General features: G+C 40.0%; 2 protein-coding genes across 5 annotated transcripts; one reads left to right on the forward strand and one right to left on the reverse strand.

Annotated features, from left to right (window-relative positions):
* Positions 1-37: 37 nt before the first annotated feature.
* Positions 38-8,632, reverse strand: LOC119889842 (fibronectin type III and SPRY domain-containing protein 2). 3 transcript variants are annotated; one of them, XM_038700730.1, is made up of 13 exons: positions 8,495-8,632; positions 7,017-7,312; positions 6,221-6,316; positions 5,684-5,917; positions 5,511-5,533; positions 4,915-5,036; positions 4,099-4,263; positions 3,809-3,943; positions 3,489-3,642; positions 2,696-2,829; positions 1,793-1,925; positions 1,520-1,696; positions 38-448 (listed from the first exon to the last, which is right to left on the reverse strand). In XM_038700730.1, exons 2-13 carry the CDS (start codon positions 7,299-7,301, stop codon positions 199-201), a joined length of 1,908 nt encoding a protein of 635 aa, XP_038556658.1. In that variant the 5' UTR covers positions 7,302-7,312; positions 8,495-8,632; the 3' UTR covers positions 38-198. The 3 variants fall into 3 exon arrangements, with proteins under 3 accessions (XP_038556658.1, XP_038556659.1, XP_038556657.1); XM_038700731.1 differs by lacking the exon at positions 8,495-8,632 and adding an exon at positions 7,731-8,182; XM_038700729.1 differs by lacking the exon at positions 8,495-8,632 and adding an exon at positions 7,523-7,702.
* LOC119889841 (WASP homolog-associated protein with actin, membranes and microtubules) lies at positions 8,265-23,260 on the forward strand. 2 transcript variants are annotated; one of them, XM_038700728.1, is made up of 11 exons: positions 8,265-8,930; positions 10,582-10,755; positions 11,620-11,770; positions 12,537-12,706; positions 14,208-14,415; positions 16,343-16,527; positions 17,390-17,476; positions 17,601-17,696; positions 18,972-19,362; positions 19,933-20,075; positions 21,736-23,260. In XM_038700728.1, exons 1-11 carry the CDS (start codon positions 8,355-8,357, stop codon positions 21,889-21,891), a joined length of 2,337 nt encoding a protein of 778 aa, XP_038556656.1. In that variant the 5' UTR covers positions 8,265-8,354; the 3' UTR covers positions 21,892-23,260. The 2 variants fall into 2 exon arrangements, with proteins under 2 accessions (XP_038556656.1, XP_038556655.1); XM_038700727.1 differs by having other exon boundaries at positions 8,266-8,930; positions 18,969-19,362.
* The last annotated feature ends 1,374 nt before the right edge of the window (positions 23,261-24,634 follow it).

A 24,634-nucleotide genomic window follows, 5' to 3' on the forward strand; every position in this document is an offset into this window, starting at 1 on the left:
TAATGTCTTTAGATCCCACACATTTTATATGGCTGAGGAAGGTCAGCAGTGGTTTTATTTGATGAATTTGGGGGTTCACAATGTTAAGAGTTTGAGGGGTGACACCCAGAACTTTGGTAAGTATTAAAAACAAATTAATTTCACTTCCTACCAGTCCTGGGTTTTATTTCATGTTAATAGTAGATATTATTACTGGTGTCAGATGAATGCATACTTGGGAGCCTCTATGCCGTTGTGCACAGTAAGAGCTCCTGGGTTATCCAGGCCAAAGCAGGGGTGGACATAATTTCGGAAGTGACAGTGGAAGGTGTGTAGGTGTTGTTCCAGATTCACATTAAAGAAGGACAGAGCCCCCCTCTCGTAATCCAGTGCCACTCCTATCCGCACTGGGTTCACTGTAATTCTCAGGTCAGGACTCCAACCATTGTGCAGAAACTCATATTTATGCCTAAGGGGGGGGGGGGGGGGAGAGAAAAGGGTGGTAACATTATGATTGAGGATAGCAAAACATTTCTGAATATAAAGCTTTTTTTCTTTGGGATTGTTGTTGCAGCCATTTGGAAAACAGATGCTGAATCATGAGCCAACAGCAGGATTTCAAATGGTTGCGGATTAAAGAAATAGAGAAATGTGATTGTTAAATTGTGTGTAGGCAGAATCACTAAGATGCCCACAATTTAAACCACATTCAGGGCTTGTGTGATATGCTGCTCTGATTTACTAAATGTGACAATTCAACTGTCCTGCTTTGTTCCAAGAAGGGTTGTCATAGCAACACTTTTAACGTAACAGATATTCAACTGTGGGCTCTTTTACCTTCAATGGGCTTAGCCTTTCTTTTTTTTTTTGCTTACGAAAGGAAATTTTCTGGAGGCTAAAAATATTGTCTTGGCCCAGTTTCCATGAACTGCAGTAGTAGTCCCTCAGAGGATCAGTGTGCTAATTGTATCAGATCAGTCTGAAAAATCTGCATCTACTTGGTCTATGTAGTCCTGTGTAGAAAAAGAGTCAGTTTCTCTCCCCCAGCTTGCACAACAAATGGGAATAAGTGTATTTCAAAAAGTGACTGAGCAGCAAACCAACGCTACTCCTTTTGTTTTAACTTGGATTATTTCATTCGTGTTTGGGTTCCCACAGACCCCACTACTGTTTGATTAAAAATAATCATTTGAATATTTCTTTTCTTTTGACACGATTAAAAAGAAAACTTTGACGAAGATGACAGAATAGGGTACTTACCATAAAGCATTGTTACTACAAAAAATAAGGAGATTTTATGTTTTAGATGTTACAGGCTACAGTATGTTATCCTGTGGCATGATGTTACTGACATTTGGAGTCAATAAGATGGAAAATTCAAATAATAAATCCTAATAGACTAATTTAAATAGTGCTGTGTAGACAAAAGTACTGTCATCACCAATCACAAATGGAAATCCATTGTATTTAAGTGTGCACAGCTAGAGTCTCAGACCCTAAGCAGAACATTCGGGTTAAATCATATCCACATTAATGTTACCTGGATGGAGTGAGAATATGTCTCATACACCAGGAGGTATTGTTGGCTCCGAAGTACGAGCTCCTCTGTGTGTCCTCATATGCAACTCCGATCCTAAACTCCGTCCCATCATCCACCTCAACTTCCCAGTAATGCCTGCCTCGCACAGGAATCAGATCCCCGAGGACAGCTACACATCTGTACACACATACATAGTCTTACTTTACATCAACTCATAAGGGGTAATCTAATAGTTTTCCATTATCTTCTGTCAGTAGTGACTGTATAGGCTACCTGGTAAAGGTGTTATCATCTGAGGCCATAGCGCTAATTGGCAGCTCCTCATCTCCATAAAACATGGTGAAGCCGTCTTCAGAGAAGGACAGGCAAGGATGGGCACTGTCTTCCAGGAGATGGAAGAATGTACCTGCACAGGTAAACAAACATGTAGTGATGTTAAGTCATCGTATGAATGTGCAAAGAGCAGTGACGGAGGCATCTGGGCTTGTGTATTTCCATTTCATACTACTTAATACTAATACTGTAACAATTACTTGACATTTATAGTTAGTGTATAGTTTTATGTTAATAAAAAATATGATGCATTGTTACAGATTCAACTACCCAAGGCCATATTGAGCTGTTAAAATTAGCTCCACCTCAACAACTTACATGTTAATGCAGTGGTTCTCAATCTGAGCATTGCGACCCACAAAAGGGGCTATGAGATATTTATAGGTGTGAGAAATGATAAACTAAATTCTGCAACACAATGATGTTTGCTTTTGGAAATTCTTTGTAGTCTAAGTCAGACATATTCAAACTCAAGTCGACATTGTGACAAAAACAGTTTGGAACCATGGTGCTAATTATGGTATCAAGGTTGTACAACGAAAGGAAAATCTGTAGTCCCTCACATGCAACATACATATAACTTACCAGATAAATAAATGTATATTACAATATGGTACATCATTCAATGATTTTTCAACATAAAACAAAAAATAATATTAACAGAGGCTATTGTATGTTTACTTTTCATACTTTAAGTGGATTTACTAATGTATATAAAATAAAGGGCTTTTACTTGTAATAGGATAGTTTGATATTTCTGAATTGCTATTTAAGAAAATGACCTGAGCGCTTCCACCACTGGCCAAAAGCACCACAAACAGGCTGATCCATGATGCTTCTCACCTGTTGTGGAGACAGTAATAACTTCACTCCTGTCGCTGGGCCCACCGATGTTGACTGCTCGCACAGAGATGAGGTAACGCCGTCCTGTCTGCAGCTGGATCAGACACTGACAGGTGGGCACGGCTACTATGGACCTGGGGGATTAACCAAGGAGACGGAAGGCTAAATAAATGAAATGATGATGACTTTTTGGATCAGCTTTTATTTCCATACCTCTACTAGAGTGATAAGACTTGAAGTAACATCTTGTCTCACAACTTCTGAAACACTATGTGGATAAATGGGGTGCTTAGCTTGGTCCATAGACGCAATTGAGTTAATACAGTTTAGACTCCACTATGCAAAAATACAGAGACTATTCATATAAATAGTTTGACTGCTCTCTTAAGTTACCAGAAAATGAAAACCATGAAAGTGACTCCAAATGCGAGGACAGTATTCTAGCTGAGGCTAACAGTGCTGTAGGACCTGAAGCCAAGAATAGATTTTCTAGGACAGAGTGTGTCTTGATTCAGCAGCTCTATAACCATGGGACCTCAAAAATCCCAGGCAAGCACTAACAGAGCCTTGCTTATGGATGTCTTGAAGAAAAAGCCTTATTAAAAGGACAGGCCAGTGAAGACAAATATCATGGGGTACTGCATCTTTGAAGCTCTGCTTATCCACTAGCTGAGCTAACTGAGCTATTTCATCTTTGTGTGTAAACTCTAAAAGAAGGAGGAAAGAAAAAGACAAATTTCTTTTTGTGTTGAATCTGTCAACTATAGTTGTATGTTAAAAATACAGTTCTTACTCAGTAACACCGCTCTGTGTGCCATCAGTACCCATCTCGCTGAGCTCCACAGTGTATGAGTCTACAGGGTTGGTGTTTCCTGACTCCCAGCGTATCAGAGCAGCCTCTGGACAGCTAGTAAACTCCCTCTGCTTGATAACTGGAGGCGATGGCACTGGCGAGAGAGGAATCAAAGACTTAACACTTCATTCTCTCTACCATCAATCATGTGACGCTGGAGTGACAACAAAATATGCACAAATGAGACAACAGAACAATTATTTAAACTGTCACAAGTTTAATTACGCATCATATAGTTGTAGGAGTGGGGCGTTTACTACCTGTCATGTATAAGGCCTTCTCACTCGCTGGGCTGATGCCTGTGGTATTGGTAGCAGTTACCCACAGTTCATACTGAGCATTGGGCAGCAGATCTCTCACAGTGCAGTGGGTCTCCTTCACTTTTACGTTGCTTACTGAAAAGCAAGCACAGATTTAACTGTGGCTGCGCTGATAAACACATAGTATCCTCCAGAGAAATCATAAGTTTCCCACATCGATAGGTACTGTTTCAACAGTAGATGGTGTTATCATGCAATGTGAATCTCTAGTCAGTGTCTCTGTGTTGTACCATGTGGTGCACAGGTGCTGTCTGCTGGTGTGTCCTCCAGTACAGGTCTGTAGTAAAGCTCATAGTATTCCACTGTGTCGTCGGAGAACAAGCTCCAGCACACACGCAGGGACGTCTGGGTGGCAGAGTTGGGCATCTGGGGGTTGATTACTGGCGCAGATGGAGCTGTTTTTACATTGAAGAAACATTATTAACCCAGTTTTGTTATCAAGTCATACCATCAAAAGCGCTAAGATAACCGTGTAGGAGTCGTTTTGCATAAAAAGTGATACGTTGCGACAGCTTGCTCTAGTTTCAGCTCAACACTGACACCTATGTGCTTTCATTTACTCGAATCCTTATTGCTGAAACAGTAACTTTAAAAGTGAATTTTATATCCCTTCTTTTGCAAACAAAAACATTCCTACCTACATTCTCAATTCTTCACCATGTCTGACCCATGATCTTTCTTCACATGTTCCTTAGGTCATCAGGTTAAATGTCATTGTAATTCTGTAATGTTACACCTGGAGGTTGTCACCTCCATGGTGTTTAGGGAGATTTAACTCCACCAGTTTCCATCATCCACCTGCTGGCTTTCCTCCACCACCACCAGCGTCTACACTCTGGGGGATCCTGTCCTAGCCTTGATTGCTTTAAGTGATCGGCTCTAATCATCATAGTCGCTCTCTGTTGCTAACCTCACTAAAAATTGTTATATGCACAAAGCTAATAAATTGCTAGTTAATGGTCTCTGGGTAACCACCACCACACCACTAACTCCTCTATGTTATAAACTCTATATAGGTGAACTGGGGAGTGGTTTGTATATCAGACCTGGAACAACATTGATGGTGTCCATCATTGTTTTGACATCTGACAGGTCAGCAAGTGGTGTGTTAAACTCAAGGCTTGTAGCCAATGTGAGGTCTATCTCCTCTTTGGCAAACTCCTCGATTCTAAAGTAAAACAAAAAGAAGGCAAAAAAACAGCTCTGAGTACTTTAATGTTAACATTAAGGTTAAGTAGTTTGTGTTGGATGAGTCAAAATGTATCCAGTTAAGGTCCACTTACTAGCTTATCCTGGAGCATTTTGTGGTCTTTTGCGGTGGACAGACTTTGCTCAATTATCATGGAGAATGACTATTTCCATGTCATGGAAACTGAGCTACCTCAGTGCTCTGCAAAAAGCTAATAAGTGGACCTTGGGTAAGGATTTTTATGTCAAACTACTTTTTCCAAAGCCAGGAATTTACAGTTCCACTCCAGTGTGCCTACTTTTATAATATTAGTCTGAAACTACATGCAAAAAAAGCTGGACACACAATATTAGCTTTGTGCCATTAATGGTTAGTCTTTTGAAATGACACAGCAGTCACCACCAGTGCAGGGTCACACTATGTGGCATACTCACTGAGCAGCATCATAATTACCTTTTAATGGTGGGCATAACTGTCTGGCAATAAAGGTCAAAGAAAGCAATTGAACAACAAAGAACAACAAACGAACAAAGAAATACTAATCAATACATCAGTAGTATGACAGGAAAATCCTCTGCTGGAGCCATTTATCATTATGTATACAACAAGAACAGAAGCAAGGACACCTTCAGGAAAAGCCTCTTGTCTTGGCTGCGGTAGATCTCCTGGGCCGTCTCAATGAGGTCCTTGGAGGCATCCATCGCCTGACCACAAGCCAGCAGCTGACTGTACAGGGCTTCCAGCTTGCCCTTCTTCTCCTCCTCTAGTCCAGCCGCCCTCTCGTCATATCGCTGAGACAATGTCTGCAGCACATCATTGTAGTGCTGCTCCAAGTGCTGCTCCTGACGGCCAAAATTATCCTGTACATACATTCATACGATCACAGTGGCGCAGGTAGAGATTTACACATTTGTTATCTTTAAAGAAAATATGGAAAGAAAAGAAAAATGAGGGGAGGATGACAGATCAAGGGAGGCGTTGAATGAAATGGATGTGTTTGATTCTTAACTTCAGGCCCAGAGGGAGATACGCTGAGTTCAATAAAACAAATATAATAATAAAAAGAAGAATTCCCACATGCTCACACAGCCATGAATCAATATCAGAACACATTCTAACAATCTGTTTCACTAAACTAAAAGTATTTTAAGAGGGACATTTACCTCCACAGTGAGAAAGATTTCCTCCAGGTGACCTGCAAAGTTCTCCATCTCAGCAACCTTCCCCTGTAACTGATTCCTGATTCTGACGATCTCACACTAAAAACAATCAAAAGTCTCTTTGTAATTCAAACCAGTAACATTACACTAGTTTTCAGCCTGTGCTGTCAGGACTTTCTGCTCATGTCTGTGGCTTGGAAAAAAAAAAAAAACACACTTTCATGCAGACAGCTCCATCTTCTGAGAATTAGCCACAAAGCAACCTCAAATTATAAATTAAGTGTAATTTCATGGCCATTGAGTTTTTCGGAGTATCTTTATTAATATAATCATGTGTGGCTCCTTGTGAGGGGACCCCAGGTGGTATATACATGTATATTTCTGTATATTTATATCGATGCATTAGGTTTTTTCTACCTGTGTATTGCAAGGGTTGATTGTACATCTGTAGCTTGCGATCTTTATCAGACTACAAGGAGGATTCTTTTTTGTTTGTTTTTTTTACTTTCTTGTGTTATCCTTGACATTTCTGAAGAGTGTATTTTGTCACTGTGGATGACATTTTTATATGCACTTACTCGTGTTAATGTCTAATAATAAAATCAAAAACTCTTAATGAATTTGAGTGTTTTTATGGCTTGTTTATTCCCACTAATCCTTGTATTTCTGGGGGTTCAAGTTCTGTATTTATGCTGCTATTTTCAGCATGTTTGTCCTCTTGAGAAAGTGATTTAACTCACAAGAATCAAGACAAACAGATAAAACAAGAAAATATCAAAGTTGTGTTTGTGTCCCCCACCTCAGTTTCTCCTTCCTTAAACACATCATCATCATCATCATCATCATGTCCATCTTCTGCCCGAGTGGGAGATGGAGTGCTGTCCTCACAGGGCTCAAAATGAAGGGACTCGTTGGTGTTGACTGAGAACCTCTGGAAGGTCGAAACGTCTTGTGGCGCCCTCCCTCCTCTGTCTGAAACCACATTGTAGGGTTCCATGGTGGTCGACTCTCTGCTTAAGTCCTGGTGCTCAGCTTCTTCTGCAATCACATCTAGCAGACCTCCCCTGATCTCATACAGGTCCATGAGGAGAATGACTGTGCGAGGACAGAGGTTTACAAGTCATTTATGATTTGACTTCTGACCTTTATTTTCTTATCTATAACAATCTATGGATCAACAACCATATTAATATTCAAAAAATCCTGCATCAGATAATAAATACTTTCCATACTTTAACCAAGCAACTTTCCTGTACAGAACAATCAATTAAATGAATAGCAAATGAGCAGCTGATGCAAATTTACCTTGATAATTCAGTAAACCAGTCTGCTCTAAACAACTAACAGTGGTGTCTGACAAGCCAACTCTGCAAGCAGTCCAACCCTCACCCAGAAACTATGACAAAAATAGATGGGACTCAGATTGCTCATAGGAATGTCAAACATCCATGCAGGGAGTTAGTTATTTATTGAATAAAACATACAAGTTAGACTATTTAGAAGCCTGTCAAACCTTAATTAGTTAGTAACGTAATTATTTCCAGTTTTAGAGTTGGCATTATTCGTCGCCTTAAGGCGTTCAGGAGTTGGAAATCCCCGAACATGTGAATCAAAGGTCAAAGTTGAACATAATACAGGGGCATTGTGGTGCCTTCAGGATATCTCGTAAACGCCCACATTGTCTTTCTATCCCTTTTGCTCAGAAATACCGAGAAATACTCGACCTCGTCTGCTCTGTCAGTGCCTCGGTGATCAAAATTACAGGCTGGCACCTTTTTCGTGACTGTTGCTTTGACGTAGAAATCAAGCAACTCTGAGCTGTTGGAAGGAAGAAAGATAACTGATGCGTGCTATAAATAATGGAAGGGGTGTTATACTTAATGTCTTATCTAAATAATGTGCACAAAACTACAAGCATGTGATTGTCTCCACTGTGTCAATATTATTTCAGTAAATGTGATAACAAAGCCTTTTAACGGTCTGTTTATCACTTTGTTAGACGGTTAACGGTTTCGGTTTTAAAAACGTTGAGAATATTTCTGAGGCGCATGAAGGCAGCCTACGTCACGCAAATGGCGGACGTTGTAAACAGAGCCAGCAGCTTCTCGGAGGCCGAAGTAAACCATCTCTTTTTAAGATGAATAACGTTGAGTGTGAGCGGTTAGATAGTCTGGAGGGCTGGGTGGCCGTTAAAAGTAACATATTTGAAGAAACTGAGACTTTTAAGCTGGGCTTCATCGTACAGTGGAATGTCATCGAGTGTAAGTTCGCTGTCACCTGCCACAACCGGACGTTACAACGGCAGAAACGCAAAGCCGAAGTTGCCGTCGGCGACCATGAGATGAGCTGGGCTGGACTCTTCTCCGTGAGCGACTTGAAACATATCCATCAGCAGTTTACTTGCGTGGCTGACATCTTGGGAGCCTGCTTCCCGGATTTGTCAGAGTTCGAAGACGGCAACATTTGGGACTTGCTCTTCCTGAATCGGAGGTCGGGTCCCGAGGACGACGACGAGAGGGATTTTGATACACCGTGTAGGAAACTCGAAAAATATTTCAGCACCGCCATTGACATCTGCGGGCGAAAAATTGTTCTCGACACGTTATTCGCCCAGGATGAGCGGGATGTTGAGGAGTACTTTGAAAATCTACAGGAGTTCAAAAGGAAGACCATGCAGGACGAGATGTCAAGGGCCAAGGGTCACCTGCGACAGGTGAGGGGGCGTGGCAGCAGTGGGATCAAATGAGCCACAGGTGCCAGTACCATGGGTGCTGCATAGACTCAGTTGCCAGTTTGTCAGGTATACCTAGCTAGAATCAATGCAGTCTAATACAACAACCCTGCAATAAATCCTACCTACATTATGTAGGTAGGAACATGATAAACGTGTTGATTCAACTTTATTGTCATTTTGGAGGCTTTAGTTGTTAGTTAGTTTAGTTTGTGGTGATGATACTGAGGTGTTGCTAATATTTTGTCAATCCCACTGAAGGTAGACTAAATATAGAGACACCTCAGAATAACGCAGTACAATATTAACATTTTATTTATTTAAATATATAATAAACTTAACCTTTATAAAGTCAAGATGTATTGCAGAACTTTAATAGGTTTATATGTGGATTTATGACACATACTATACTTAAATCATTTATAGAGCACTGAAAATGCCATGAAACCAAAGATTATGGACAATGGACAGTGGACAAACCAGAAAAACTGTTCAGAAGAAGTGTTTCACCTGAACAGAAGAAAAAGGATTGAGGATATAGTGAAGCTTGGGAAACCTCTGTTTGCCCTATGGTTCTCTGTTTTGCATGTTACCCTGCAGGACTAGCACCACACAGTGGTGTTACAAGTCTGAAAGTGGACCTGCTATGACACAGCAAATCTTTGCTGTTCGTGTATTACAGTGAAAGCTCTAGATGTGGCAACACCACTAGTGCTAATGTTGTTTGTCAGCCTGCCCTTTGACATTTGAATAAAAGTGATTTGAAATGTAACTTATTACACACAAGTAAATAACATGGTGAGAGATGCCTTAATGACAGTGTACAACTCCACACTCCAAGCCCAGATATATGAGACACTGGGGAAAATGCAGTCAGTGTACACAGCATCAGTAACATTTAATGTAATCTGATACGATAGTGATACAGTTAATGCCGCCTTGTATGAAAATTATATGATGTTTTGTTGAGACTGTGTCAGAGAGTAGGTTTAACTTTTAATTTGTATTATATTCTATGACTAAACATTATATTGTCCACCTCAAATGTATAGTGTTTTTAGCGAGCTGCAGAGCTCTTTTAGCAACAGGTTTGTTAATGCCCAAGTCCTCTTCACAGAGATTCAGGAAGTCCTTCTGTGCTTTCTGCTGTGATGTGTTTTGTCACTGACTGTCTAATGTTGATGACTAGGATTGTGGTTTGTACTGGGGTCCATGGATATGTTGATACCATATATAAACACTAACGTATATTAATACAGTCACATTGATGTTTACACCTTTTTATTATGGTTATTATGATGCCCTTTTATTTTTTACCGAAATCGACTTACCCGGCCAATACCCCCCCCTCACCCCCCCCATGAAATTAGATTAGAGATACATTTGTTGTTGTTGTCTGGCTTCAGTGGAGAGCGTCAGATAAATGATCTAGTGGTTTTGAACCCTCAGCCCGCCTGCTTATGAAAGGACTAATATCGACTTTTATATTAGTGTGCTCAGATGTTGTACGAAAAAGTGTTCCATCAGAGATTTTTATGTTATTTCCAATTCGTCTGAGACATGAAAAGCCAGCCAAAGACTGTGGGCTCAGAATAAACAAAGGTAACAGTGTTTATGTCCTCCACTTTTACAGCTGCTGCAGATTCATGCCAGTGCAGACCGAATGGTTGCGCTGCTCAGCATCTACGAGGAAGAGGACGCAGCCTATCAGGACCTGGTCACTGTGGCCACCACTTTCTTCCATTATCTGCTCCAGCCTTTCAGGGACATGAGAGAGCTGGCCTGCCTCTACAAGATGGAGATCCTGGTGAATACAGACGCACATTTAGCAGTTGTGCGGTTTTTTAGGCTGTGGTAAACCAGGGGTGTGAGGCGGGCCTTACATTACTTATTGCATTAGTTATTAACCTACATGTGTGAGAGTTCAGAGATACAGTAGTTTTTGGGAACTGTTTTCCCCCCATCAGAGTCAGAAAGTAATAAATGCCTTAGGACAGACCTTTTTTAAAACTATTTGGTGTAGTCAGAAGTTATGTCAAACAGCAATATTAGGCTATTTTGGCTCAAATGTTGAGTGTCTGTGGGATCAAATAATATAATCATGATCCCATAGGCATCCAGGAATTGAGCGAAACTTAAACAGCTTAAGTTTCGCTCAATTCCTGGGGAGCTCCGTTTCCCAAGCTTTGTCTGAGGGGAGGCCCACAGTCTCAGGCTTTGAAAACCCCTGTGGTAAACTATTATATGCAGAGGATGCAGTCTGCAATTTGTTTTGGTATCTAAATATTCAATATATTCTCATCAGGAATTTAAATGTTTAAACAAATGAAATGAAAGGGGAGCTTCATGCAGATTTGCCAGATTTATGCAAATACACATTTATAGCCCTAGGACATATTTTAGACTTATGGAACTGCATAGCCTCATACAGCACATATTGGAGGATTAACCTGTTTCATTTCTCTGTTATTGTGTAGACACACATACCTATACACACATTGTGGTGGAGTGATGAACACAATTTGATATTTCTATGTGTCATTTAAGAAAATAATTAAATCTTTTCACTGAACTTACTTAAAAGCCAAATTTATATGCAAGTGGGTTAAGTATCTGTCATCTTAACAGTGTAAAGTTGTCCACTGTCCCTGCTCACTGTGGTTCTCTGCAGAAGTCTTTGGAGTTTGAGGACTTGGGTCCTAAGAGAATTGCAGCTCTGGAGAAGGAGGCGGATGAGTGGAGAACGAAGGCAGAAGATGCAGTCGCTTCAATTCAGGACATCACCGTTTCCTACTTTGCACAGACTTCAAAGGCTCTAGCTGGTATAAGCTGCTGTGTTTATTTCTCTTATTTGTTTATGGATGAATTAATTAATGACTTTTATGTGTCATTCCTCAGCAAACAGGAAATGCAGCAGTCACCAAGTTCCATTGCAGTTGCAGACAAACAATATATTTATGAAATATGTTATCTAATATCCACACAAAATGCACAATGTCATGTTCATCTAAAAGGAAATATAAGGTTTAAGGCACACTTTAAATAATTACATGAAAAAATTATAATATAACAGATAATTGCTCTGTGTGATAAACTTCATTGCTCAAACAAGTGTGTTGTTGGAAGTAGGAAAAACTGGATAAGAATTTCACTTTGTTTGGCAGCCATTTTTCAAGTGGGCGTTTTGTGAATTCTCACCATATTCTGAGGGAATTAAGACAAAATCCCAAAGCACAACATATATATAGATATAATTTTATATGGATACACTCATTCCACAATCTAAATGGCTTGCAATTGTAGCTTTATTCATGTGCCTGTAAACCATTTTGCTGGAGGTTTGTAAGGCGTTCTGAAAACATTGTATGCAATACATGTGCAAGAGGCCGGTCAGGGAATGTAGATCATGACAAAAAGTAAATCACAACACTCACAAAACAATATTTGATGAACTCCTAACACCTCAAATTTATTAGTAAAAGTATCCATGTTTTTTTTTTCCTTGTTACTTTTGCTTTGCACCCATGTTAATATATTGTGTGCTTTGTGTGATGCGCACACATAACTAGCCTTTGTGTGCATGTTCAGGTATGTTAAAGCAGATGGAGGAGGATAAGTGTCGTTTTGGAGCTGCTGCCTGGGCGTCTGCAGCTCCCAGACTTGAGAAACTACGTTTCCTATTAGCCAAAGAAACCCTGCAGCACATGAGGACTAAAGAGATGTGCCTCAACCGCAAGAAAGATGGCATCAGGAGAAGGGTGTGTGTCTTACGTTTTTTTGATTAACATGATCAGCATGAACACTGATGTAATCAGTCAGCACATTCCATGGTGGTGTATTGGGCTCTGACACAGTTGTAAGGGTTTATTTTTCATTCAGATTTCCACTGCCAGCGCCGACACTGCTTTTGTAGTGGTGATAAGTCTGTAGAGATGTAACACGGCCCTTTGGTATTCCAGTCTGATGTGAATCTATGGCTGCTAAAGTCCTTTGATCTATTTATAAAGCCTCTCTAAAAACACAGAGAATCCCCTCGAGATACCCTCAAAACCTGCATTAATGAATTAGTGAGTCTGTGTTTATATACATACTCAAAACGTGCCAGCTATATGCATATCAGTGAGTACAGGGGAGGTTTATTTCAAATGTCAGGATCACAGTACTTTGGGGAAATTGCAGCGAATTACTTGCTGCTGTAGGGTGTCGTGCTGCGAATTTGAGCTTTTTGGAAGAGAACAGAAAACACCTTCAGCACCTTCACCTTTATGTGGCTGCATTATTCATCCGATTAAGCTCTTTAAAATATCAGGTTTCAGGATGCTGGTGGGATCTCCCACTGTGAAATCAACATGAGCCTTTACAGAGACAGTTGTGTGTGAGTGTTTATAATGAGATCAGTAAGCTACACCTACGCAGAATCTAGCGCTGGCGGCAACAATACTCAGTGGCTCTGTTGAGTGTGCTGGTTTGCCTGCCTTTACATTTAGTGTGTGTGTGTGTGTGTGTGTGTGTGTGTGTGTTTGGAATGAGCTGTATTACATCTAAAATCAATTCTCTCTCTCTCCAGCTGACACAGTGGCAGTGTGTGTATTTGACATAATTCAAAGCGTTTAAGGACATACATATGCTTTGAATGCCTCAGCTTAGAGACTACATGTCAAGTATACTTAACATTACTGTGCTTGCAGGTAGCTGCTGGTTTCAGCTCATTTCATCACAGTATGAAAATCAACTCACAGTGATTAAAAAAGACAGACACTAGTGTTGTTTTTATGTCAAATAGTTTTCTCTTTAGTTTTTTTCACCTGGTAATGTAGTTGAAAGCAGAGGATCTTTTGTAAACTCCTTGTCATTATGTTCAAGGACACTCTCACATCCAGAGTGAGCTGTCAAAAAGCACTCACAAGCAATTGTGTCAAAACAAAAAATTTAACCCAGAAGGCAAACTATTAGAAACACAGACGTCATAAAAAGGATAATGTGGAGGATATTCTCTCACTAAATAGGTTTCATTTTGACAGCTTATTCAGTTTATTCAAGGTGTAAGATAAATAGTCCTTGCTTGCAATTGCCTCACCATCTCTCTGTGAGAGATTAGTGTACCAAGTTGTAAGTTTCTGCAAGTTGAATTTAATTGCATATTCAAATATAAACAATAAAAACATATGGTATGCTTTAGAAGATGGTCAGCAGTGAGTATGCACATCATCAAGTATGATCATCTAATGGGCTTGACATGTTTCTGTTGTTGGAGTACAGTTGGGCAGCCTGTCTGGCAGAGTCAAGAGCCACAGAACTGATTCTAGGTCTGCGTCTGAGGACGGCCAGCAGCAGGACACAGTGGACCAGCTAGAACTGCAGTTCTATGAAACCCAAATAGAACTGTACGACACCAAGTTTGAGATCCTGAAGAATGAGGAGCAGCTGCTGGTGGCTCAGATAGACACCCTGCGACGGCAGATTAAAGGTAGATGTGTAAGCTATTCTGATTTATGGAGGAAGAAGAGGTTCTAAACATACCACCAACATTTAATCACTATGAAAGACAGTGGTGTGTAAGGCTGCAACTAACGATTATTTTCATTGTCAACTCATCTGTTGATCATTTTCTCGATTCATCGATTAATTGTTTGGTCTATAAAATGTCAGAAAATGGTGAAAAATGTCAATCAGCGTTTTCCATAGCACAAGATGATGTCCTCAAATGCCTTGTTTTGTCCACAATCAAAAGATAAAAGATTCAGTTTACTGTCAGAATATATTCACATTTAATAAGCTGGAATCAGATCATTTTTAAAACAAAATGATTCAAACGGTTAATTGATTATCCAAATAGTTGGTGATTAATTTAATAGTTGGCAACTAATCTAATATTAAGTGTAGCAGCTTTAGTGGTGTTCTTGTAAAGTCCACATTAAAACACTAATTTAATGGCGTATGAAGCACTCTGTAATTAATAACGTATCATTTATATAAAATCATAATACCAGAAGTACAAAATAATGAAGCAGAGATGAAAAGGCTTGCAGTTGCCTCACACTGTGAAAGTGTAATCTACAGGTCCTCACATAAATTGCCATCTTGGCCTGAACACTGTATTTAAATTAATGTACTGGATTACATTTTTTGTTACTTTGAAATGGACAATACATTTGCAAAATAGAAGTGGACCTGGATATTATATAAAGGTGCGTCATACAGGTGTTGATTGTTCCTTGTCTCAGCCTCTTTGGCTCACATCTGACCCTCTGCTCATCCCATGTGGCTGTGTTCTGCTAGTTTTAAAACCTGTGATGGTGAAAATTTCTTTTTCAGTTTTTTTTGTTGAACTGGCCCTTTAAAATGCATATGTGTGTTTTCTTGTTCAGTCAATGAAATGGCAGATTTTTATGTTACATACTGTTTCACATACTTACAGGACTGTTGTATTGGATTACATGGTGTTTTTATGGTCACCTTGTGTATTGTGCACAGGGTTTACTTTGGGGAAATATTTTGTTCATGTAAATATTTCCATAATTGCTCCTCCTGGGACTTGGCATGTTTGCTTTCAAGTGGTGTGTATGTACCTGCTGTGTGTTGGCCTGTCTGTATCTGTGCTGACTTTGGTTGTGTGTGTCCTTGGCTGGTAGCTGGAAGGAGGAAAAAATGTGTCCTCTACCATTGCTGCTCAGTAAAGTTAAAGTTTATATTTTAAATTAAATACTCATCAGTAGTAAAGGACTTTTCTAATGCCCCCCTTATTGGAATATATGAATTATTTTACTTCTGGTTGTCAAATAGACTCTTACTCATGACTGATGGGATAATATGCAGATCACCTGTATGCATGTAAACATTGTTTATATGCACAAAAAAAACATACATTTATTTGGCAATTTGGCATTAAGACAAGAAATTATGTGACATGAGCTGCACTAGTCAGTTTACTCCAAAACCATAAATTTATAGTTTTCAGCTGATGCAGAGTGACTCTTCTTTTTTGTGCAGAAATCTACCTACATTAATCAGGAGACTAGTTTTCCTGTTGACATGTTGTTTCAGAAGTGCATGTACAGTGTAATCTGCATGACATCCATGGTTGACATCAGGATGAGTCCCAGGACACACTCGACTCTGCTTTGTGTGAACTTTAATTGTTTTGATGCTGGACCAACTTGGCTTGTTTTGTCCGGCACATGAGACTGTACGAATGTTTACATACATAGTACATGTTGACACCACTGAGACATTACCAACAGTTAATTTCCAAAGTAATATCCGAAGCATCATGTCATCTCTGTTGAATACCAAATTTAAGCTAAAGTGATGATTTAAGAGTTACACTGGTTGAAAGGGCTCCTTTAGATCAGGTACAGGGTTGGTTTAGTGACTGAACTGCATTTGTGTTTTAGAACTGAAGGAGGAGGTGGTATACTATGATGTTTGTGAAGATCCAGAGGAGCTGCAGAGCATGGTCCACACAGGTATTCACCCTGCAGACTCTCCGGCTGTCAGTCAGCTCAAAAAACGGCTACAGACCTTGGAAAGCAAGAGAGGCAACATCTGTGCCCGGCGAGCCTATCTCCGCAACAAAAAGGTGAGGATGAGTGCCATTCATTTATTCTCAGAAGACTTTCTATTCTCCTTTTTAAAAAATGTTTTTAGTGGTATTTTGGTTATTCTTTTTAAAGGGCAAATGTATTGATCTGTGAATACTATTGGAAATAGTTGCAAATTAACTGAAGAAGATTGTGTTATTTTTCTCAATCTTTATTTTCTCACTATATCTCCTTCACGTCCCCAATTGTCTTTTTACTATATTATTTTATTTTTAGCACAGTCAGTGCATTTGGCATTTTGTCCTGTTGCTGGCTGCATGCTCATTTGTCTGATTAAAAAGCATTTTATTGCTCAGAACAGAGAAAGAAGAATCCCCTTCATAGAGGCTCCCACGAATCAGCCACATACCGCAAAAAGTGAGCTCTCAAAAACAAGGGAAAAAAGAATTAAAATGGGAGAAATATTACTTAAAATAATCAAAATTATCTGCCAACAGAACAAGAATATTTGACTTGCTACTTAAGGACAAAAAAACTTAAAACAAGTGAAATTCTCTAACAGAAAAGCCACCTGGTGAGAAAAAATATCTTGTCAGACAAAAAACAAGTATATTTGGCCTTTAATTAAGATAATTAATCTTACTTAGATTTTAGTTTTTGCAGTGCAGTAATCTACAGGGAACAAGAATTGCATGCATACATATTTAATAATGTAGTAAAGATGAGGAACATTGTGAAATTAAAAACGTTCTCCCCTAATAACTGTTTTTTGCCCCTCATTATCAGTTTCACTGGCATTTCCTGAACTTTGAAGGACAAGCACCCGCTCATTTCTGACCACGGTGTGTTCATGTGTTTTTTCCCAAGTATCCAAGTATTAATGTTTGTGTGTGTTTTTAGGATCAGTGCGTGGAGGCCAACGAGCAGAAGCAGCTGCTAGCCAAACAGAGCTCCATCCTCCTCAACCAGCATCATCAGGTCCACCTGGTAGGTCACCACGGCAACGAGACAACCCACAGAGATGCTCCCGCACCAGCATAAGTCTCAAATGAAACAGGATCCAATTCTTTCTCTCTAATAGCTCCCCACTGTCTCCCTTTGTTGTCTGCAGAAGCGAGAGAAGAAGAAAGAGGAGGAGCAGAGGCGGAAACAGTGGGTGGATGAGGAGCGAGAGAAGACTCTGAGCAGATTACGATCCTTCAGAGAGGTCAGGCTCCTCTATTGTGCTCCTCTATTGTGTCTCCTCCGCCTCCCCCTGCAGGTTCTCTTCTGTTAATGAAAGCCCAGAGGCTCCTGCTTTGTAACCGCTTAATTTAATAGTTCAATAGTTCACCTCAAAATTAAAATTCAGTTATTAACTTCTCAACCCTACGTCAGAGGAAGTTCTGATGACGAAGTGCTGTGTTTGTGGACATGTTCTGTAGTAGTGAGATGTATACACCAGAGCTTTAATTGGTGTGTGGAGGACCAGAGCTTTGCCAGACAGGAAATTGAGAGAGATTCAGATTTTTTAATTATTACTAATATACCACTAATATTTGCCTAGTTATAATGAAAGTGTTCTAAACCGTATGAATACCACTAACTCTGAAACACGTGTATTTCTCACGTATTTATGCATATAAATATGTATAGAAATGTATGTATGTATATATAAATAAATCACTCATACATTTACAAATGATTTGCAAAGTATTGTTAAAATTAAATAATTGATAAAATTAAAATAATGTTTGTCCTGCTAAAACTGTTCAAGCCATGTTTGTGGCGAGGCTCTAGGGATGGCATTGTTGTCGGTCTACCAATTTGATTCAGACTGAAATATCTCAAAAGTAATTGGTTGCATGTCATAACATTTTGTACAGATGTTTATTTTTCTCCTTCTGATGAATTGTAGTTACTTCCTCAGACTTCTTTCAATTTGTCCAATACTGGTTTGTGACTAAATACCCATAAAGCCAATAATTCCCATTGGCCTCAGCGGTACTTCTGTTTAGTGGTAATTAGCAAATGCTAGCATGCTAACACACTAAACCACGATTGTGAACATGTTAGCATTTATCACTGTGAGCACATTAGCATGCTGACGTTAGCATTTAGCTCAAAGCACCGCTGTGCCTAAGTAGCGACTGGCAGAGTTGCTAGCATGGCTGTAGACACTCACAGTCTTCTAGGAAGAGTTTTAATACTCAATTCTCTTGAGTTTTAATGGTGCAGGCTCAATTAATAAATCAGAAGTTTACTAAGAACTTAGAAATCCTGTCCAGAACAGCTACTGACTGGCCTCTGTGGTGAGACTGTTTTGTCAACCAGTTAATTTTATGGATTGTGATATGGTTTTCCTGTCACTTCATTTTAATCTCAAGTTGCTTTAAGACCTATTTAAAACAAAAGAGCATGTTCTTTCTCAGAACATTAGACAAGATAATGTCCTTATTTCTCAAACCATTTCTCCCCGTCTTCTACCATCATGTTCAAGAAGCAACATGGCCAGTACATCCTGAAGACTCCTCAGTCCAGGATTTCTCCTTCAGAAGTCCCGTGTCCCTCCCAGCCGATGTCCATAATCAGCCTTGGACCCTCTCCTACCTCTGAAGGACCCTCCTCCATCCGTCCTGGACCCAGACGCAATAAAACACCTAGGAAAAAGCAGCCTGAAGACATACCTGTCCATATCTACTCTGCACCGCCACCTCCAACAATAACCTGCCCTACTGCACCTCCTCCGCCACCGCCCCCTCCCCCACCACTGCCCCCTGCCATACCCCCTCTACTTGTCCAAGCTTCACCTTCCTCTGAGGACACCCCAATGCCTCTCAGTGAAAAAGAGGACCCTCCTTTTCCAGCCAAGAACATGCTCAAACAAAATATAGGTGAGAGTGAAATACACGCAGGATAATTCAGCTTTTTTATGTGTCTGTAATAAAGGGATATCAAAATGTTGGATTTCCATTTTATTAGAAAAATACAATACATATGGAGTTGGATGTGTGAATTTGTCTGACTGCAGGGGAGGTCGTGTTTGTTCCAGAGAAAAGTGTGCTTCGTGTGTGTGTGTGTGTGTTTGTGTGCGCGTGCGTCTGTACATGGTGTTCTGCCCTAAATGCACAACTTCCCCCAGAGGATGCATTTTACCTCAGTTGTAGTCCTGCTGATGCACACTCAGGGAGACACTAACGTCCAACACAGCTTCATTTTCCTGAGCTTTCTGAGTCATTCAAAAGGAAGCTGTTATTAAAAACTGTTTTGAAAATGTGCACCAATGACAACCTGGGAACACTCTGTGCAGTCTGCTTTGGTGTGAAAAATGGTGGTAAACATTTTTAGATGCTTCATCTGCAGTGAAATTGAAACTGACAAGTGCAAAATTACATTACTGTGCATTATTGCATTATTATTGTGCAAAAAGTCTTCATTGTAAAAGTGCCTGTTTTTATTTACAGGAACAATGGATGAAGTGTTGGCGTCATTGCAGCGTGGACAGAGTCGGCTTCGAAAGGTCCCTGCTCCCAAGACAGCGCCCCTAGCTGGGGATCTCAGGAGCAGTCTGATGACTGCAATCCGACAGGGAGTCACCCTGAAGAAGGTGAGATGTTCTTATATATCGGCCAGGCTAATATATTGAATCATATTAGCTTATTTTAGATATATTGTAATGGTGTATATGTCAGCCAATAGGACCAAGAAATTGCATTACAGAAATGCCAAACTGGGTTATAAACATTACATAGTTTGTCCCTCCGAGAACACTCACAAGTTGATTCTTTAACTGTAAAATTCATAAACAAATTTAAGGGATCCGTGTATATATTTATTACTTATATTTCATTCCCTTTTTTTTTTTGTTTTTTTACTCCCAAATATCGATATCAGTATAGGCCTCAAAAATCCAGTATTGGTCAGGCTATATTAAGTCCAGTCTGGGGTGTACTCACTTTTGTTGTTAGCGGTTTAGACATTAGACACACTGTACATTGTAGCAAAGTGTCATTTCTTCAGTGTTGTCACATGAAAAGATATAATCAAATATGTACACAAAAGTGGGGGGTGTACTCACTTTTGTGAGATACTGTATGTTTTTTTTTTTCATGGGACTTGTTGACTAAAATATAAATTAACATCAGGCGTATTGTTAGTATAGGAGAAGAGTTTGATGTTACTATCCATGGTTTATCTACATCTCATAATGACATTGATAGTTTTTAGGGGTGAATGGGAATAACTAAATGCTAAGTCAGTTTGAAAGTCAAATGAGGCAATTGTTCATCACGGGACTCATACTGAAATGTCATCAAACCAGCTTTCTTTTCTGGTACAGTATATGTATAGAATCAGGTATGCCTTTTTCACAGCAGACAGTTTGTCATAGTAGTAATGGTGGGTTACTAATAACAGTAACAATGGCTTTGTGAAAAAGACCTATAAAGACACAGACACACACTGTGGATGCTGAATGTTTCAGCCAATCAGCTGTCTGTCAGAGATCCAAAGCTTTTAATTTATTACATTTCAACATGAAGAGTTTGTGGTGGTACATAACTGAAACTGAACTGAGTTCTCGTCATCTCATGAAGGCACTAGCAAGTGTCACAGCTGACCCTAATAGACAGCAGCAGGCACAGGTACAAACAATAAGTAATAGCGGTTAATCTAATCTAATGCGCGTCCTTTTGTCAAATTCAGTGATCTCCTCACAATCCACTAGAGGTCTATTCTGTGTGCACTGGAAAAAACGCGGTGTTTGTACACACACCTGGCTCTGTAAATGGGAAAAAAAGTGGCTCGGACTAACCCACACAACACTATTCTAGCCATGATTTGTGGGTCAGGTAACATTAAATGACTTGCCCACGGGTATTCTGCTTACTTTCTAGTTTGCTGTTTGTTGTGATGTTAGCTATAGTAGCAGGAGAATTGTGAGTATTGCTGTCTGGAGCTGCTGTACTCGCTCTGGGACCGTCTTGTCCTCTCTGTTTGTTAGCTGTGCAGTAGCAACTGTAGCAGCAGATTGCTAACCCACAATTTAGCTAACGCTAGTTACATTACTTGCTGTGTCGTTCGCTCTCTATCATGGAATTGTATTTCTCCAGAATCGCATACCCCACATTTAATAATGGCTGTATCCACTTAGGTGACAAGTCATAATGTCTGCTGCAAGAAAAGGTCTATTGATTTTTCCACCAAGTACAGTAATAGGAGGATGTAATATGGAAACTGTTATTAAATTGACTCTCGTCATGTTGTAGATGGTTCCTGGACGTGCAGAAGCCCCGGACGGTGCAGACAATGAGCTGGAGCGCAGCATCAAAGCTGCCATGATGAGGATGAAGAAGGTGGCAGCCGACTCAGACGAGGATGACAGAGGAGACGACGAGACTCAGAGTACAGACTGGGACAGCTGAGAGAACACACCCACACACACATGCGCCAGTGAAGCTGTTCTTTTGCTCTGTTTTCTTCAAGAGTCTATGTTGCTGCCAAATTTACACCAAAATGGGATTACGCCTCTTCTGACTTACACACTGCACTATGTTGAAACTGTCAAACATTAATCATATTTGTCTTTTCAAAGTACCCCAGAGATGTTGTAATATATACAAAACAGCTGAAATCAGGATTTAGTCTCCTCTAAAGCAGTTGGTTTGCAGAAATCCCAAACTGAGCAAATGTTGTGCTTTCAGCACTCATTAAGAAGAAAAGCCAAGCAGTAGTACTGTACAGTGAGTAAATGATTGCATTTCTCCCAACTCGGCATCTGAAGCCCTTTGGGGAGACATTCACATAGCAGCCAAAGCCTGTGCTGCAGGCAGAGACGACTACATTACACAACTCCATAAATAATCATAAATACTAATTTTCCGACATTACTGAGTATAAACTTGTCTGACTTCTGTTATTTTGAATGTAACTGTTTTTTAACTATACTTCACCCCAACAAGGGCTACAGCAAAGTCACTTTAGTCATTTTTGCATTTTATTACTAAACAAAGGAAGAGTTGTCTTGAGTTGTAGCAGTGTTAATTATTTGCAGCCTAATCGTTTAAACTTTAAGTTTTTCTTTTTTTGTGTCAGAAATGTGTGAACTTAAGTGCATAATCTGTTATTTCTTGCTCAAAGATGCCATAACTAGCAAAGTGACAAAAAACATGCTAGATAATGTTTTTAAACAACCAGTACAGCTGCAACGATTAAGTAAAAATATGTCAAAATTCTGTGATTCCAGCTATGGTTTCTTTACTCCTCTTTGACAGTAAATTGAATATATTTGGTTGTGGACAAAAACACATTTTATAGACCAAACAACTAATCGATTATTCGAGAAAAAATTGATAGATTAATCGACAATGAAAATAATTATTAGTTGCAGACCTAATAACCACTACTTCCTTTAAATTATGGAATTACTCATGAACAAACAGAGCTCTGTCTCTTCTCATGGTTGAATTCCCAGAAAAGCTTGCAGACAGGTTATTGCTGATGTTTGGGAAAAACTTTGTACTTACGACCTTTTGAGCCTTTGACACAAAGCATTTGACTTACCTGAACCTCTTAAAAAGGCAATGCTGTAATGTATTATGTACAAAGAAATAATACTGTATGGCAAACAGCATTAAATGGTTTGCAGAAGAAATTATTAATTACTGCACTTTGATTCTGCAAGACATGAAACTTATTCCATTGTGTTAAAGATGAGCTGATGATGGCCGCGGCTAAAACACTCTTGAACCCGGTGTATTTCAAAAATAAAGGAAGTCACTTGTTAGATCATAATTATGGATTGTTGGCAATTTTTTTTTAAATCATACATCTTTTTCTGAGATCTTTTCTGTGCTCATGCTGTTCCTGGATCTCCATAGGTTAGTTGTAGCTGGGCCATAAAGAAAAACCCCTGCTCTTTAAATGACTCACAACGTCTAAGAGATGTCTTATCAACCTGTGACGGTGAACTCCGGTGAGTGTGCTTTGGCGGATTTGTAGCCCACATGATGATGAGTCATATTGTAATATCCATCCTGGCAGCCGTCGCTTGCACATCTCTCTCCTGCAGTGACAGCTCAGATATCCCCAGCCAGCTGTGATTGGGATTATTCAGCTGTGTACTTGGGAGAGCAGCTGCTAGCAGGGGGAGTTATGGCTGCTCTTGAACGTCATCTCGTTTGCAGGGCCGCCATAACTCTGCGTGTGTGTGTGTGTGTGTAAGTTATTGTTATCATCCAGGTGATTAAGGTGGAAGACAGGTCATCATGCACCTTGGGGAAGACACACATGGTGGGTATATAGACAAACCCGCCAATCAAGCGTCAACATGAAATTCCGCAGCCTGTTACTATGGCAACAGCAAGTCTCAGTGGTAGTGGCCTGCAGTGCCATATCTCTCTCTCACTCTCTCTCTTTCAGAACAGCATAGTCTCTTAATGATGTTTCGCCCACTCGTCACCGGTCTCACAATGGGCCTTGCTGGGAGAAAGATGCGGAGATGAACAAGAGAGAAATGGCTCTTTTGCTGCATCACTGCTAATGTACACTCACCTAAAGGATTATTAGGAACACCTGTTCAATTTCTCATTAATGCAATTATCTAATCAACCAATCACATGGCAGTTGCTTCAATGCATTTAGGGGTGTGGTCCTGGTCAAGACAATCTCCTGAACTCCAAACTGAATGTCAGAATGGGAAAGAAAGGTGATTTAAGCAATTTTGAGCGTGGCATGGTTGTTGGTGCCAGACGGGCCGGTCTGAGTATTTCACAATCTGCTCAGTTACTGGGATTTTCACGCACAACCATTTCTAGGGTTTACAAAGAATGGTGTGAAAAGGGAAAAACATCCAGTGTGCGGCAGTCCTGTGGGCGAAAATGCCTCGTTGATGCTAGAGGTCAGAGGAGAATGGGCCGACTGATTCAAGCTGATAGAAGAGCAACTTTGACTGAAATAACCACTCGTTACAACCGAGGTATGCAGCAAAGCATTTGTGAAGCCACAACACGCACAACCTTGAGGCGGATGGGCTACAACAGCAGAAGACTCCACCGGGTACCACTCATCTCCACTACAAATAGGAAAAAGAGGCTACAATTTGCAAGAGCTCACCAAAATTGGACAGTTGAAGACTGGAAAAATGTTGCCTTGTCTGATGAGTCTCGA

Source organism: Micropterus salmoides, unplaced genomic scaffold, assembly GCF_014851395.1.
Source record: "Micropterus salmoides isolate LMB-PRFRI ecotype aquatic unplaced genomic scaffold, ASM1485139v1 Ms_hic_scaffold_6, whole genome shotgun sequence".
Taxonomy (NCBI): domain Eukaryota; kingdom Metazoa; phylum Chordata; class Actinopteri; order Centrarchiformes; family Centrarchidae; genus Micropterus; species Micropterus salmoides.

Excerpts from the sequence above, each read along its gene's own strand:
- LOC119889842 (XM_038700730.1), bottom strand. The coding sequence starts at position 7,301 with ATGGACCTGTATGAGATCAGGGGAGGTCTGCTAGATGTGATTGCAGAA. Across the intron at positions 3,944-4,098 it reads CAGCACCTGTGCACCACATG|TAAGCAACGTAAAAGTGAAG; the intron begins GTACAACACAGA and ends CTTGCTTTTCAG. Across the intron at positions 449-1,519 it reads CATATTCTCACTCCATCCAG|GCATAAATATGAGTTTCTGC; the intron begins GTAACATTAATG and ends CCCCCCCCTTAG.
- LOC119889841 (XM_038700727.1), top strand. The coding sequence starts at position 8,355 with ATGAATAACGTTGAGTGTGAGCGGTTAGATAGTCTGGAGGGCTGGGTG. Across the intron at positions 12,707-14,207 it reads AAGATGGCATCAGGAGAAGG|TTGGGCAGCCTGTCTGGCAG; the intron begins GTGTGTGTCTTA and ends GTTGGAGTACAG. Across the intron at positions 14,416-16,342 it reads CCTGCGACGGCAGATTAAAG|AACTGAAGGAGGAGGTGGTA; the intron begins GTAGATGTGTAA and ends TTTGTGTTTTAG.